We start from the raw sequence: 17353 nt of genomic DNA, 5'->3' as shown, positions 1-17353 counted from the left end.
TCTACACACAATAACACACAATGACAAGTGAAAACATGTTTTTAGACATTTTTACACATTCATTGAAAATGAAATACAAAAATATCTCATTTACATAATTATTCACACCCCTGTGTCAATACAGCGATTACAGCTGTGAGTCTTTCTGGGTAAGTCTCTAATAGCTTTGCACACCTGGATTGTACAATATTTGCAGTTTATTATTTTTTGAATTCTTCAAGCTCTGTCAGGTTGGTTGTTGATCATCGTCAGCCATTTTAAAGTCTTTCCATAGATTTTCAAGCCAATTTAAGTCAAAACTGTAGCTTGAGGAACATTCAATGTCGTTTTGTTAAGCAACTCCAGTGTATATTTGGCCTTTTGTTTTCGGTTATTGTCCTGCTGAAAGGTGAATTTGTCTCCCAGTGTCTGTTGGAAAGTAGACTGAAGCAGGTTTTCCTCTACGATTTTTGCCTGTGCTTAACTCTATTACGTTTATTTTTATCCCTAAAAAAACTCAATTGCAGGTGACAAACATACCCATAACATGATGCAGCCACCACCATGCTTGAAAATATGAAGAGTGGTACTCTGTGATGTGTTGAGTTAGGAAGGACACCTGTATTTTTTATATTTGTAGTGACTAGGTGTATTGATACACCATCCAAAGTGTAATTAATAACTTCATCATGCTCAAAGGGATATTCAATATCGACTGAGCTAACAGATAATTGTATGTGTGGGGTACAGATATGAGGTAGTCATTCAAAAATCATGTTAAACACTATTATTGCACACAGAATGAGTCCTTGAAAACAGATTGGGATGTGTAACTTTCTCTTGGCTCACTCTCCAGGCACGACCAGACTGCCCCATGATGGGGAGATCTCAGGGGTGGACTACAACTTTGTCTCCATAGAAGAGTTTTTCTCTTTGGAGGAGTCAGGAGCTCTTCTGGAGAGCGGCAAGTTCAAAGGTGAGGAGAGGAGAGGTATTTATTCGCTAAGTCGTCTCCCTCTGACTTCAACTGCATTTCATTTCATAGACATTCTTTCATGATCAACACACTGTAGGTAGCATATTGTATACTGCAGATAGAGCACACTAGCCTATCTATAGGGGTAGAGGGTTAACCCACAAACCAGTCCACACAGTCCCTTACCAGGCAGGCACATGGCTGGTGAATATCATTATAATATCATTATAATATAATGGGATATAAGAACATTTTCTCAGAGGAAGCGTTATTAACATCCATGTAGTTAATGAACAGGTCTCAGTTGCTCCAACCTGCACAACCCAACCCAGTCAGGGGAGGGTTAAAGTTGGACCGCTTCCTCTGATTAAAAAAGCAACCCCAGATTACCCTGCATAATTCATATAAGTTTAAGGGGCACAATAAATGCCATCTTCACTTTGCCTCACATGTGACATTGATGGCGGTATGGCTCCTGCAAAGCAGCCTGGAGAATCAGCGGGTCTGCGGTACTGTTCCACTATGGTGGGATAACCTTGACGAGTACATCAGCAACCTAATGTTTCTCTGTGCTGGAGCTGGAGAAATAGATTGAAGTCATTTGATTTGTACTGTAGCTGCCACAACAGAAGGATATCATTGAAGAAGGTAAAAGTGTACTGTGCTGTACTGTACTGATCCCGAGGTTGGATGGTAAATCTATGATTTCCTGTATTTTCTATATTTCATACAATGATGATAGCCTTTTCAGCTGTATGTTTGGGATGTCCATCTCTAGATTACATCGCTTTACCTCTTATCCCTTTTATCCTTTTCACAATCTTATTTGTTTTATTTATTTATGTATTTTTATTCTTGCCCCCAAAAGACAAAAGCCAAAAGTACCAATATGCTTCTAACAATACAAATATATCTATTTACCTCACTTTATACGTCACTCTCTCTCCCATCCTGTTTTCTCCCAGGGAACTACTACGGCACCCCCCGGCCAGTACACATTGGTCCAGAGAGTCCTCCCATCACCTACCAGGAACACCGCAACCTGCTCCGGAACTTCCGAACACGCAGCAAGTCGCTTAGCAACCTGGAGAAAGCAGCCGAGGAGGGGGAGAACAGCGAGGAAGATTCTGGCCTGTCAGGCAGGTTTACCAAAGACAGACTGTCCCGTAAGGCTATATGGGTGACCAATCTACTACAGTCATATAGTGGTAATAAGTAGTAGTTGTATTAGTAGTAATTATAATAGTAGTATTAGTAGTAGTAGTAGTAACAGTTGTGGCAGTAAATCATGTTTAATCAAAAAATAATTTGTGATTTTAAGTTGCCAAAATGTGTGATTTTGTTTTCCTCCATTTTATCTAGCTAAGTATGGTGGCCAACAGCTACCGTAAACTGTATAGACTGCCTTGTCCCTCTGTACCTCCAAGTTTTTGATGGCCAAATTAATCAATGATGGGCATGATTAGTATGCTCCTAGCTCTTTGTGGGTCTGGGGCTGCATCGATCGCTGGACCTGCTCCAGAGGAGGGCCTAGCTAACCACGGGCAGGCTAGGCTGTGTGGCAGGCAGGGAACAGGCAGAGAGCAGGGAGTTGTCCATGGTCCTGACCTGTGCTGCTGAGTCATCTATCGCCAGGTCGGGTGGTGCTGAACAGAGCCTTGCTGGGCTGGCTCTGACTGCAGCTCTGGGTGTGCAGCAGGCTACATCCTCCCACGCCGAGTACGTTCTAAAGGACAGGAGGGTCGGGAAAAGCTGTTTACATATAGTTTTGAAGTTGTATTAGTCGTATGTACGGGATACGCATGGTTTACATCATCCAACTAAATGCTTATATGCAAGTACCTTCTCGACAATGCAACATCAATAAGAAATAGTAAAAAATAAGAATATGAACATAAAGTAAATGACAGTAGAATAGAATAAACGTTTGAGCATAATTAAAGTACTGGAAGGCACAATTTATAGTACAATATTTACATGTGTTTTGGGGAAGGGGGGCATGGGGGGTAGTGTATAAACTGAGCCGTACAATAAGATTCTGATAGCAGCAGTTGTGACGTGTGTGTAGTATGAATGCATATATACCTGTGTGCGTGTGTGTGTGTGTGTGTGTGTGTGTGTGTGTGTCTCCGTGGGTGTGTCTCCGTGGGTGTGTCTCCGTGGGTGTGTGTGTGTGTGCATGATTGAGTGCATGTGTGCTAAGGTGTGGAGAATCAGAGCAGGTGGTCAGTCCAGTTCAAGTGTTCAGCAGTCTGATAGCTTGTAGATAGAAACGGTCTCTGAGCTTTTTGGTATCAGATCTCATGCTCAGATACCGCCTGCCCAACGGTAAGGGAGAGAACAGCTAATGTGTGGGGTCCTTCATGATGCTGTGTGCCTTCCTCAGGAACTGTTTTAAGGGGATGTTTTGGATGGGTGGGAGCACGGTCCCAGTCATGTTCTGAGCCATCTTCACCACGTGCTGGAGGGCCTTGCTGCCATTCCCGTACCTGGCCATGATGCAACCGGTCAGAACGTTCTCTATGGTGCAACGGTAGAGTTTGGAGAGGACGGTAGTACAGCAGAGGACTGAGGACACACTGCTGGGGGGCCCCCTGTGTTAAGAACCAGTGTGGAGAAGGTGTTGTTCCCAATCCTCACAGCCTGTGGTCTGCCCATCAGGAAGTCCAGTTGCAGTGGGGGGTGACCAGACCCAGGGCTCTGAGCTTGGTGTCGAGGTTGGAGGGAACCATAGTGTTACTGAACTGTCGTCAATGAACAGCAGTACATGCCTTGCCTTTTGCGATTTTTGAAACGCTTAACTCAATGGATCTGGATCTGTAAATGTGGATTTAAAGCTGTAAACTACATTCAGTGTAGCCAATGTCCATGATTTCAGAGAGTAAGTTATTCAACGGTTCTATTTTCACTGAGTGTAGGCTATCTGAGAACTTCTATAGTAAGATGTGTCAAACACAAGTTTTCAGTGACATCATTTTCACTGTCCTCTTTATTGACGCTCCAGGTGGATTAGTGGGTATCAGCAATGCACATCCCGTCTCCTTGTCCAGAGGGTCCATTGGAGGGGATGGCAGTGCCATGGAGAACGGCCATGGCAGCACCCGTGCCAGGGTGCGAGCAGTGATGCCTAAAAACTGGGAGGTGGCCTACAGCGACTCAGGAGAGCCTTTCTACATAGAGTGAGTGACTATTCTATATGGATAGACGCTCTCTTTGACTGGTCCGGGATCAGTTTCCTCTAAATCTTGAATGTGTTGACTTGTAACATTACCATGGTGATTGATTGGTGACTTTGGGGTGGCCTGTCTGTCACTCTCTTTCAGCCATAACTCCAAGATGGCCAGCTGGCAGGAGCCTCGTGCACAGAGCAGCAGAGAGACAACGCTTGACAAAAGTACATGTGAGCTCTCTCCCAGGGAAATACTGCTGGAGCGTTTAACTCAGGGTTTCCCCAACTCGGTCCTCGGGACCACAAGGGGGGCACGTTTTGGGTTTTGCCATAGGACTACACAGCTGATTCAAATAATTAACTAATCATCAAGCTTTGATGATTTGAATCAGCTGTGTAGTGTTAGGGCAAAAACCAACATGTGCCCCCCTTGGGGTCCCGAGGACCGAGTTTGAGAAATGATGGTTTAACCATTGCACTGCCTAATAATGCTGTCTGTACATTGATTAGACTAGGATCATAGGACCATAGGCACAGTGAGCTTGTTAATAGAGTCAAATGAAATGAAATGAGCTTTTAGTAGAATTTAGATACTGTGTCGTGATTAAGCCCTAACCCGATAACAGCAAGCCAGAACCTGGAACTAATGGCAGGGAGCCATTTTGCTAGCTGCTATGTCTGACAGAGGCCATGTGTTGGGCATGACACTGACAACCTACTATCATAATTATGTTATGTGATTCACTGATAACACAATAATACATCAACATTTGACCATTCTAGCTGATTATAGCAGTGAGAAATCCCATCTGCCATAATATCACGAGTAAAGCTGGTCTGAATCTGTTGAGTGGGTTGCAGTTTACTGTTGTAACCAGCAGGGGGCGATACATATCAGCCAGAATTTGTTTCCTTTCAAGGTGCTTGAATCTTCTCTGTGGGACATTATGACAGGACGGAAAAAAACACTTTGCCTGCATGTCTATTTATTCCTAAACGTTTTGCACTAAGTGCCATCTGGCCATGAGTTTTCAGTGTTGTGCATCTCTCAACTCAGCTCTAAAGTGGCACATTCTAAGCAGTTTACACATTCACACACACAGGGTGCAACCTCTCTCTGTCTCTCTCTCTCTGTTGTTCTCTCAACCTCTTCATAGTGACCTTTATTTCCTCTTTACCTTCCAATTGCACAAATCCTCTCTGTCTTTCTCCCTCCCTGTTGTAAAGCCTCTCTCTCTGTGTTTCTTTGCCCTTCTCGCTCTTTTCTATATCCCCCCCCCCCCTCTTTCCATCCCTCCATTGCTCTTTCTCAGTACCAGGGTTCACAGACGAGCCAGGGGAGCTGAGGGGTTTCTCTATCCACACACGCTTCTCTAAAGGTCCCAGGGGGTTTGGTTTCAACATTGTGGGGGGCAGCAGAGCCAGGGAGTTCCTTCAGGTCTACAGTGTCACTCCAGGAGGACCTGGAGCTCTCAACACAGGTAGGAGAGAGGAGGAAGAAGGGAGGGACAGGACAATATACAGAGATGATTGTCATTTATGCAAAGTTGTAAAGTTGTGAATGGATTGAGAATGTGATTTGAAACAGCAAAAATGCATTTAAATTTTCTTTGATAGTAGAAAACAGACTTTTCTAGGGATATGCTAGATTCTGCTTCCCTACGGTATCATAACTGGGCCAATGTTGATATCATGTTCCTCGTAAATGCCCTCCCAGGCCCAACTAATACTATGCCCCTGCCCAATCATGTGAAATCCATAGATTAGGGCCTAATGCATTTATTTCAATTGACTGATTTCCTTATATGAACTGTAACTCTGTCAAATTTGATAAACGTTTCGCTACACTCGCAATAACATCAGCTAACCATGTGACCAATATGATTTGATTTGAAATCTTAGAAATAGTTTTTGTTCTGTACATATACATTTCTCTCTCCCTCCTCTCCCTCAATCTCTCTTTCTGTCATTCTCTCTCTCCTGACTGGAGATGGATTATAGTAGTGGGATTTCTCTGTGATCTCTCACAGAGAGTACATCTCAATCAATCCCTAATCCCAATGGTTTGCATGCCATAATCTGTCACCCAATGCATCAATCGACACACGTACAGTACCAGTCAAAAGTTTAGACACTACTCATTCCAGGGTTTTTCTTTATTTCTACTGTTTTCTGCATTGTAGAAGAATAGTGAAGACATCAAAACCATGAAATAACACATGGAATCATATAGCAACCAAAAATATATTTAAGTAGGCAACCTTTGACTTGATGACAGCTTTGCACACTCTTGGCATTCTCTCAACCAGTAGTGTTATGTAGTATTATGTATACTATATTATGTATTTTATTTGTCTTTTTGTTTCCTGTTTGGAGCCCAGGAAGCAAGACAACGGCTAATTGGGGATCCCAATAAAATATGAAATACTACTACACACACCCAAAAACACATGTACACCGCAGTATACGAAGATAGTATACCATTTATGAACTACAGTACATTGTTGTGCCCCAAATGATTTGTAAAGTACAGTACAGAGTGTAGGTTTGAAATGTATACTAATGCAATGGGATAACGTCACCAGACCTCCCTCTCAACCTCTCCTATCTGTCCATACAGCAGATATCCTGGTTTACATCAACGGCGTCTGTGTCCTGGGAACATCCCACAAAGAAGTGGTAGAGATGCTGAAGGCCGTTCCTGTGGGCCACAGTGTGGACATGGTCCTCCGGAGGGGATACCCCATGCTCTACAACCCCGACGGCTGCCCCAAGCAGCCCCATCCTGGGTTCACCGACATCTGTGACCCCTTCAACCCACCCACCACCACCCAGCCCCAGCGCCTCCCTCTCCTCCGCCCATCCACAGCCCCAACCCAGACCCAGTATCATAATCTCAACGGGGTCCTTTCTCACCACCATGAGGTGGGTTATATGGGTCCAGGAGTGAGGCCAGGACTGGATGCCAATGGGAATGCCACCTCCACAGCTACCCGACCACCATCCTCTTACAGACACTCCAGCGGTCATCTTGCTCACTCCGCTGACCCACCCTCGTACAGACGATCCAGCCGCTACCTATCTGACTCCACTTCCCCTACACCACCCTCATACAGACAATCCAGTGGTAGCATCACTCCCACCACCCCCCCGGTCCGCTTGCCCCGCTCACTGAGGGGCCTCGCCCGCCTGCAGGCCACTGACAACTGCCAGAGTGACAGCGAAGTGGTCTCAGCCATCGGCTCACACAGGTATGGTAGAACACGCAGATACACACACACACACACTGATATATACACACACACACACACACACACACACACACACACACACACACAAACAATGTCATTTAGAGGTAATTTACTCTCATGGAGAACCCTGACTATCTTCCTTTGTCTTTTCATTCTCTGCAGGGCATTCATGATCCGTAACCACAACAATAACTCCCTCTCTACCCCCCCTCAGCCCCTGCGTTACAGAACCTCTAAGAGTGACCTGTTTGAGAGCGCCCTGTCCACCTCCTCCACCCTCCCTGTGTCCAGACTGCCCATGCCCCAGTCAGAGACACCCCGTCTCTCGTCCTCCCCTGGTGGAGGGGCGTACTCCCGCCTCATCAGGCCCCAGGCCTCCCTGCTGAGACCCCCTCCCACCCCTGACAGCCCCCACCTCAGCTTCAATGGCTTCCATGGCAATACAAGCGGCAGCGGCAGCCCCATAAGCATCTCGTCTCCCGGGGCGATGAGTCTGGGCAGTGGCTTTGGGGTTGGAAGTGGAGGGGAGCTGGTGCCAGTGGCCCTGGCTCAGTGTGAGGGTGGAGGGGGAATGGGTTTCAGTGTGACGGCAGGGGGACAGGGGGGCAGACTGGCCCTTGTCAAGAGGGTCTGGGACAGGAAGCAGTGCTCCTCCCTACAGCCAGGGGATGCCATCATGAAGATCAACGGAGCAGACGTCCAGAGTCTCAGCTTTGCACAGGTACTGAGGAGGGAAAATAGCAGAGAAAGAAGATAAGGATAGAGATGGAGAATAAGTATAGGGACATTTAGATCAGAGATAATAAAGTGATGCTTTTCCTTCCAGGTACAACAGGTTCTCCAGGAACACACCAAACAAGGAGAAGTGGTCTTATTGGTTCACAGAAGAGGTAAGAACAGTTTCCTGCAAAATTGTTCTCAAGAGTTTTATTTTATTTATGACTATATTCTCAGTGATGAATAGAGACTCAAAACATTTCTCAAGAATTCCTTTGTCTTTAGTGATGTTATTTATTTTCTTCAGGTTCACACCGTTCTTCCATCTCCCCCAACTCTATGCAAAGAGTCCCCTCACCCCTCCTCTGCCCCCATCCTCCACCCGCGACGTCAGACTTCAATCCTTCAACCCCTGCGGACGTCCTGATCCTACCCCGTCCCTCCTCCACCCCTCCTCACCCGGCCATGGTGCGCTCCTCTCTGGTCCAGAGCACCAGTTTCCTGGAGTCAGTCCCTGTCACCCTCACCATGGAGCCCAAAGACTGGCTGAAAGAGGGCATGGAGGATGAGGGGGACAGGGAGGTGGTGATCCCAGGACCAGAGCAGGAGGGAGGGGGACGGAACCGTGTGCCCCGGGGGTTTGATGTGGAGCTGAGGAGGAAGCCAGGAGAGGGGTTCGGATTTGTCATCGCTTCAGAGGATGTAGAGAACAGGAAAGGTGAGAACTGATTGATTTGTAGCAGAGCACTTGCCACGTTGCGTCTTCTAATTGGTTGGATTGATGAATTTCACTTCTCCCAATTTCCCCCCTCTCTTGAATGGTTAGGTATTGTCATAGAGTTACTGCAGAAAATAGGAAGCATACCTTTTCAGACCAAATCCCTCATCGTGTCCCTTAATAAATGTTGTCACCCAGTGAAAAGATGGCCTTCAGCTTGAAGAGAAAAGCTTCCCAATTGGCCATACTGTTCTGTAGGATGTTGAATATATTATGATGGCTGCATGACAGTCACTGAGTCATGATGTTGAGTCATAGGTCTCTGTCACGTAAAGACAGACCTCCCCACCCCCAGTAGTCCCATGATGACATCCTCTTGCTCGTTATGTATTTAGTGTTTTGAACAGCACTACAGATACTATGGAGTCAGAAAACACAGTAACAGTCCGATGACAGCATTACAGCACTACGTGTATCATCGTTATGCTAAAGCTGGGGTGTTGTGCTGCTTCCCTCTGTGTGTGTGCGTGCATCCTTGTCTGTATCAAGGTGCTATATTGTTGTTATAGGGTGTAATATTTTGTGTGCTGGTGCATTTGATGAATATTTGTTAGAGTGTGTGTGTGTGGGGGGGGGGGGGTGTATCGCATGTGAACTCACTGCACCTCATGAAAATCAATGGAATCGATAGTAAGATTATCCAGCGTGAAGCCCCATGCCACAGGACAATTAGGACCTAAGCCACACAGGGTTTCATATGTGTCAGTGCTCTTATCTCAATCAGACAGTCAGCTCCATTTGCCTCCCACAGCATAACCTTCTGATGATAACACACTGCTTTGCACTCATAGTCTTAATGCTACTGTAACCCTACACAGTACACTGCATCTCTATCACATTTAGTTAACAGCACAGAGATTCTTGAAAGTTAAAACAATTCTTGCAGGTAGGAACATTTTATTTTTTATAGTTAACCAATTTTCATTTTGTTGCATTATTTAAGCTTAGGAGGAATTTGCTTTTGGAATTTTCTAAATATTTTCTATATTATATTATGCATTTCCACGTTGGCTCTATACCTGTAAATGCCCTTATCTGGAGAAAGGGATCCCAATTTCAAACCCTCAAAAAAAGTGTTTAAAATTCAACAACTGGCAATAATGAATATTAACTCAAAAAAGGATATTTGTAGTTTCTTGCAATAGCCCTCTCTGACTTTAAATAATATTTCTCTCAAAACTGTGATTTCTAAAAAATGTGTCGTGGGATTTGGTCAACTCAGTCAGATTTGTCTAAAATCCTAAATGAATCAGGAATGAGCAGGGCCAGCGACACCATAAGGACCCCTTCTTCTTGTCTTCATTACATCTCGTGCAGCAAGACCACTCATGGTCTGGAAAGTTCTCTACTTTTGATAGATTTAAACAAACAATATTGAAATCACCATGGTCACAACCATAAACTCTCAACTCCATCTGCCTGATAGATTAAGATAGGATATGGATTTTGGTTCAAATATGTTTATTTTAATTAGGTTTTAGAGACATGAAGCAACTGATGAAAAATACAATTGCTACTTTGTATGAATGAAGAAGACAAATTCAATTTTTGTCAACTCCGTAAAACATCAACTCTGTCAGAATTTTGTCTAACGTCAACTCCGTCAGATTGCTGAAAGCTCTGATAGAATGGTGATGTTTTAATTGGGGATTAAAACATAATCTCTATATTTTACAAATGTTTATTTTGAACTTTTATTTTTTTAGAGACAAAAATATGTCTGTTTTAAGTATTTGTTGTCAACTCCGTCAGTGGCTTGTCAACTCCGTCAGTGGCTTGTCAACTCCGTCACTGATTGCTAACTCCCTTAAGATCATTTTTTGTTGTTGTCAATATTCAGAAAAAAAAATATTTTAATCACTGTTCTGGAACGTATGCTTAAACTATTGACGTGTTTGATGGGTTAGATCTGATCTAATGTTTGCTTTATAAATGTTGTTTTATGTTCTGAATCTAGAAAACATGCCAAAATGCTAACGAAAAATTGCCCTGGAACATTATGTAGCACTATAAAATAAAAACAAAAAGAAGTTTGAAGATTTGTATTGCATATTTGAATAATCTATTGTGAGAATGAAACCATAAAGGCCTTTAACCCTGTGACGCGTACGAACACACGGGTGTGATCGTTTTACAGTGGTCCCTGCAGTGTACCCTCAAACCGATGTGATTACAACACTTCATTAGAATGTCAATGTGACATTTTTTTTTTTTTTTACAAACAGTCTTTACAACGCATTGTCCTCGATGTGAGCAGTTTATTTCTGGATGCATTGTTCAGACAGTCACAGAAGTAGCAATGACATCATTTGAGGGTCGCCGACAGTTAATTTTCCTGTTGGGTAACAATCACATTTTGGAACAATGAGCGCATTCTGACATCACGTTCACACAACAACAAAAAACTCACGCTGGTGCAACCGTTAGAGATATTTGGAACGGGTGAAAAGGTTAAACACTTGTTTGGCAATAAATGTAAAAATGAAATGCCTTTTATCTTGTCTGACGGAGTTGACATAAATCTAGTTGTTTGGATTTTTCGGGAAAATATGAAATCATTAGTAGGTTGTTCCCTTTACATGGTGTGATAGCTGATGCTTTCTTTGGTCTATCAAAATATATATTTCAAATGTTGTCAATATTAAGAAAAATGTTTGTGAGAAAAACAAGATTGTCTCATCAATTAAGCTAGTTTGTGTAATCATTATGGCTGTGAAGGGGAAAATATCCCACCTGATTAGCTATTAGCTAGAGGGCACTAATTATATAGCGTAAAACTTCAATTAAATGGCGAGTCTCAAATAGCCACCTGTCCCTTTTAATAGCCAGGCAACAGCACACATTTCAGCAAATAAACGCCCATTTTAAATAAACACCAGGTGTAAATTAAATGTTTACAAGGTTACCATGAATTGTTTACAAGGTTTGCTGTTTGCTTTGTTCCATAAAATAATTCAGTAAATGACTCGTAGAAATGATGGCAATCATCGTTTTGTATCTGCAGTAAGAAACCGCTAACAGCTGAGAACTGCTGCTAGCTAACTTGCAAGCACAACAAATCAACAACTTAGGGAGTAGGGACTCCCAGAAATCAACAGAAAATTCACAGTCAACAGCTAATTATTAGAATCAGGTGCGCTAGATGAGGATAGGTGTGAAAACCTCCAGGACGGTAGCTCTCCAGGAACAGGGTTGGAGAGCCCTGGTGTAAATGATAACACAGTATACTATCCATTCCATGTGATTAATTATCTCACTGCTCTCTCCTCTCTCCTCTCTTTGTATTTGCCCCTCTGACCATTCAACTCTAATGCAGTTCAGTTTTCTTTACGGGCTAAGCTACCATACAATGTTGTCGTAGCAGGATTAAGGTTGTAGGCCTTTCGTTTTCTCGCCACGACAGGACAAAGGCTGTCTCTCGCTCCATTATCTTCTCTCTCACCCACATTTCACCCCTGTCTTATCTCAATAACTCATCTCTCCCTCTCCATCCATCCCTCTCTCTTTCTGTCTCTCGCTCCTCCCATAATCTATTCATTTCTATAAACCTCACCTCACTCTCCCTCTCGTGAGCACCCGCCCCCTCTATCGCTTTCCGCACTCATTCGCTCTGCAGTAAAAGGGTTCAGTCGGGTTTCTCTAAAGATTAAAACTCTCTCTCTCCTCTCTCTCTCTCTCTCCCTTCCGCCCTCTCTCTGACTTCAGTGAGACGCTACGCTGAACCTTTCCTCAGCGGAGCAACACCAGGGATATGTTTCAGTTAATTGTTTCCTATTGATCTCACTCCCAGGCATTTGGATCTAAGCATCTCCAGGCTGTTTTAAAGGAATTCAGGATTTTCTTTACGCTACGTATGCTATTCAAAGAGTCATGTTGGAAAGACTACAGTCTGCTTTGAAAACTGTCAAGGACTCCAAACGTAATTATGTTGCGTAGTTTACGTTTAATGCACTTAGCTTTGGATAGTGGTGGTATTTATATGCACGTGTTTTGGCTTTCTGCTTTCTGGTTGAATGCTGTCTGTCAAAGTTTGATGCTTTGCTCGAGGTGTGTGTGTGTGTGTGTGTGGTGTGTGTGTGTGTGTGTGTGTGTGTGTGTGTGTGTGTGTGTGTGTGTGTGTGTGTGTGTGTGTGTGTGTGTGTGTGTGTGTGTGTGTGTGTGTGTGTGTGTGTGTGTGTGTGTGTGTGAGAGAGAGAGAATTTTGTTTCATTTAAATTAACATTACAGATATGCACCAGATGCTGTCAATTAGTTCAACAGCTGCGATATGTTTCTCGTCCTTTGTTTCCTCGGGCACCATTGGCGTTTGAGCCATTCATGGTAATACTGTAAGCAGTAGCTTGAGGATGTAATCCTACAAGTGGTTATGTTACTGGTAAAAGAATCAGTAGTAGTAACATTAGTAATTGCAACAGTAGTGGTAGTGTTAGCAGTTTAACAGTGGCAGCTTAGGTAGCAGCCAGCAGGTATGATAGTACAGTAGTAATGGCAGTAGAAGGTTTCATAGTAACATCTGTTGACGTAGCTGCGTAGCAATCATGCAAGTTATCAGTTGTGCTAATAGCATTAGCAAGCATGTAACGTGCCCACTGCCTCTCCTGGCTTTAACACATTTCCTCTATATGTGGTCTGCGGTGCTGGAGGGATCTCTGCACTGCCTGATAGCCTGATGCATGGGAGCTGTAGAGGTACTGTTATCAGTACTGAGCGGTGATCAATGCAGCGCGTCACAGTCACAGTCAGCCTGCTCTGCTACTGGGCATACTTTACTGCAGTGGGATTACCCCTGACAGACAGGAGAACAAGGAGAGCCAGAGGAAGTGTGTGTGTGTGTGTGTGTGTGTGTGTGTGTGTGTGTGTGTGTGTGTGTGTGTGTGTGTGTGTGTGTGTGTGTGTGTGTGTGTGTGTGTGTGTGTGTGTGTGTGTGTGTGTGTGTGTGTGTGTGTGTGGTGTGTGGGGTGGGTGGGTGGGTGGGTGGGTGGGTGGGTGGGCGTGCGTGCATGCATATTGCTGATGCATTATGCATGATAACACTATCTTATAAAACTCTGCTCTGATTTGACCTGACCTGATTGCAGTTTCATGCCTGGGTCACCCAGATTGTACTCAGATCTGGAGAGAGAACTTAGTCCTTTGACTCATTTAAAACAATGATTATCCGGATGGGATCCTCCGCACACCACATCTGCCTGACTATCATAGTCTGGGATTACACTCTTGTTGATTGTACAGCAACAATGGGACAGATCAGGAAGTACTTAGTGTACTGTATGGTTTTCATACTAAGACTAGGAGGTGGAAAGGGGAGAGAGTGTGGCATTTCTGATGCATGAGTATCTGTCTCTGGGTGTTGATGTTGTCTGATTGATTATATAATGAGGATGGCAACACAGGACAGCCAGCTGTCACCACACACAGCCCAGTACACCTAGGAGAGAGAGGGGGGGGCTTTGCGAGACGGCGGAGGCAGGCAAGAGGGTGTTACTGTATGGCAGGATGAGGGAGACGAGGAGGAGGGATAGAGAGAATGGGAGGAGGGAAGAAGGGAGACAGAGGAGGGAAGAAGGGAGACAGAGGAGGGAAGGAGGTTGGCAGATGGTCCTGTAAGAAGCTTTTTCAAATCAAATCAAATTCTATTGGTCACATGCACATATTTAGCAAATGTTATTGGTCAAATGGCCATATTTAGCAGATGTTATTGCGGGTGTAGCAAAATGCTTGTGTTCCTAGCTCCAACAAAAAAATCAAACAATTCACAACAATACACACAAATCTAAAGTAAAAGAATCGAGTTAAGAAATATATAAATATTAGGATGAGCAATATCGTAGGGCATTGACTAAAATACACTAGAATAGAATACAGTATAAACATATGAAATGAGTAAAGCAGTATGTAAACATTATTAAAGTAACTAGTGTTCCATTGTTAAAGTGACCAGGGATTCCATGTACAGTTGAAGTCGGAAGTTTACATACACTTTAGTTTGAGTCATTAAAACTCATTTTTCAACCACTCCACAAATGTCTTGTTAACAAACTATAGTTTTGGCAAGTCGGTTATGATATCTACTTTGTGCATGACGCAAGTAATTTTTCCAACAATTGTTTACAGACAGATTATTTCACTTATAATTCACTGTATCACAATTCCAGTGGGTCAGAAGTTTACATACACTAAGTTGACTGTGCCTTTAAACAGCTTGGAAAATTCCAGAAAATTATGTCATGGCTTTAGAAGCTTCCGATAGGCTAATTGACATCATTTGGGTCAATTGGAGGTGTACCTGTGGATGTATTTCAAGGCCTACCTTCAAACGCAGTGCCTCTTTGCTTGACCTCATGGGAAAATCAAAAGGAATCAGCCAAGACCTCAGAAAAAAAATTGTAGACCTCTACAAGTCGAGTTCATCCTTGGGAGCAATTTCCAAACGCCTGAAGGTATCAAATTCATCTGAACAAACAATAGCACGCAAATATAAACACCATGTGACCACGCAGCCGTCATTCCGCTCAGGAAGGAGACGCGTTCTGTCTCCTAGAGATGAATGTACTTTGGTGCGAAAAGTACAAATCAATCCCAGAAAAACAGCAAAGGACCTTGTGAAGATGCTGAAGGAAACAGGTACAAAAGTATCTATATCCACAGTGAAACGAGTCCTATATCGACATAACCTGAAAGGCCGCTCAGCAAGGTAGAAGCCACTGCTCCAAAACCGCCATAAAAAGCCAGACTATGGTTTGCAACTGCACATTGGGACAAATATTGTACTTTTTGGAGAAATGTCCTCTGGTCTGATGAAACAAAAATAGAACTGTTTGGCCATAATGACCATCGTTATGTTTGGAGGAAAAGAGGGGGGCTTGCAAGCCGAAGAACACCATCACAACCGTGAGGCACGGGGGTGGCAGCATTATGTTGTGGGGTTGCTTTGCTGCAGGAGGGACTGGTGCACTTCACAAAATAGATGACATCATGAGGTAGGAAAATTATGTGGATATATTGAAACAACATCTCAAGACATCAGTAAGTTAAAGCTTGGTCGCAAATGGGTCTTCCAAATGAACAATGACCCCAAGCATACTTCCAAAGTTGTGGCAAAATGGCTTAAGGACAACAAGGTCAACGTATTGGAGTGGCCATCACAAAGCCCTGACTTCAATCCCATAGAAAATTTGTGGGCAGAACTGAAAAAGTGTATGCCAGCAAGGAGGCCTACAAACCTGACTCAGTTACACCAGCTCTGTCAGGAGGAATGGGCCAAAATTCACCCAACTTATTGTGGGAAGCTTGTGGAAGGCTACCCAATGCTAATTGAGTGTATGTAAACGTCTGACCCACTGGGAATGTGATGAAATAAATAAAATCTGAAATAAATCATTCTCCCTACTATTATTCTGACATTTCACATTCTTAAAATTAAAATGGTGATCCTAACTGACCTAAGACAGGGAATTTTTACTCTTATTAAATGTCAGGAATTGTGAAAAAATGATTTTAAATGTATTTGGCTAAGGTTTATGTAAACTTCCGACTTCAACTGGACAGCAGGTTTGAGTAACCGGCTGTTAGCCGGCTAGTGATGGCTATTTAACAGTCTGAGGGCCTTGAGATAGAAGCTGTTTTCCAGTCTCTCGGTCCCAGCTTTGATGCATCTGTACTGACCTTGCTTTCTGAATGGTAGCGTGGTGAACAGGCCATGGTTCGGGTGGTTGATGTCCTTGGTGATCTTTTTGGCCTTCCTGTGACATCGGGTGCTGTAGGTGTCCTGGAGGTCAGGCAGTGTGCCCCCGGTGATTTGTTGGGCAGACCGCACCACCCTCTGGAGAGCACTGCAGTTGTGGCAGTCACCATTCCAGGCGGTGGTACAGCCCGACAGGATGCTCTTAATGGTGCATCTGTAAAAAAAAATTTAGGGTTTTAGGGGCCAAGCTGAATTTCTTCAGACTCCTGAGGTTGAAGAGGTGCTGTTGCGCCTTCTTCACCACGCTGTCTGTGTGGGTGGACCATTTCAGATCGTCGGTGATGTGTACGCCGAGGAACTTGAAGCTTTTCACCTTCTCTACTGTGGTCCCGTCGATGTGGATTGGGGCGTGCTCTCTGTTGTTTCCTGAAGTCCACGATCAGCCTCTTCATTTTGTTGACATTGAGGGAGAGGTTATTTTCCTGGAATCTCACCTCCTCCCTGTATGCTGTCTCGTCATTGTTGGTAACCAGGCCTACAACTGTTGTGTTGTCTGCAAACTTGATGACTGAGTTGGAGGCATGCGTAGCCATGCATTCATGGGTGAACAGGGAGTACAGAAAGGGGCCGAGCATGCACCCCTGTGGGGCCCATGTGTTGAGGATCAGCGAAGTGGAGGTGTTGTTTCCTACCTTCACTACCTGGGGGTGGCCCGTCAGGAAGTCCAGGACTCAGTTGCACAGGACGGGGTTCAAACCCAGGGCCTCCGAGCTTAATGATGAGCTTGGAGGGTACTATG

The 17353-nt window shown here is 44.1% G+C and overlaps 1 protein-coding gene across 3 annotated transcripts in view; it reads left to right on the top strand.

Moving 5' to 3' along the window:
• Nucleotides 1–17353, top strand: part of LOC135528268 (membrane-associated guanylate kinase, WW and PDZ domain-containing protein 2-like) — a 45815-nt gene that overhangs the window by 20518 nt on the left and 7944 nt on the right. The window contains exons 4-12 of one of the 3 annotated variants that reach the window (XM_064957235.1): nt 836–955; nt 1921–2094; nt 3960–4134; nt 4279–4355; nt 5438–5605; nt 6745–7375; nt 7538–8096; nt 8202–8265; nt 8400–8810. In XM_064957235.1, coding sequence (XP_064813307.1) covers nt 836–955; nt 1921–2094; nt 3960–4134; nt 4279–4355; nt 5438–5605; nt 6745–7375; nt 7538–8096; nt 8202–8265; nt 8400–8810 — 2379 coding nt within the window. Of the gene's footprint in view, nt 1–835; nt 956–1920; nt 2122–3959; nt 4135–4278; nt 4356–5437; nt 5606–6744; nt 7376–7537; nt 8097–8201; nt 8266–8399; nt 8811–17353 lie in introns of all 3 variants that reach the window. The other 2 variants (XM_064957234.1, XM_064957233.1) reach the window with 2 other exon arrangements.

This window comes from Oncorhynchus masou, chromosome 33, assembly GCF_036934945.1.
Source record: "Oncorhynchus masou masou isolate Uvic2021 chromosome 33, UVic_Omas_1.1, whole genome shotgun sequence".
In the NCBI taxonomy this organism is placed as follows: domain Eukaryota; kingdom Metazoa; phylum Chordata; class Actinopteri; order Salmoniformes; family Salmonidae; genus Oncorhynchus; species Oncorhynchus masou.
Note: the sequence above shows the minus strand (reverse complement) of the source record. Positions and strands in the feature narration are given on the sequence as shown.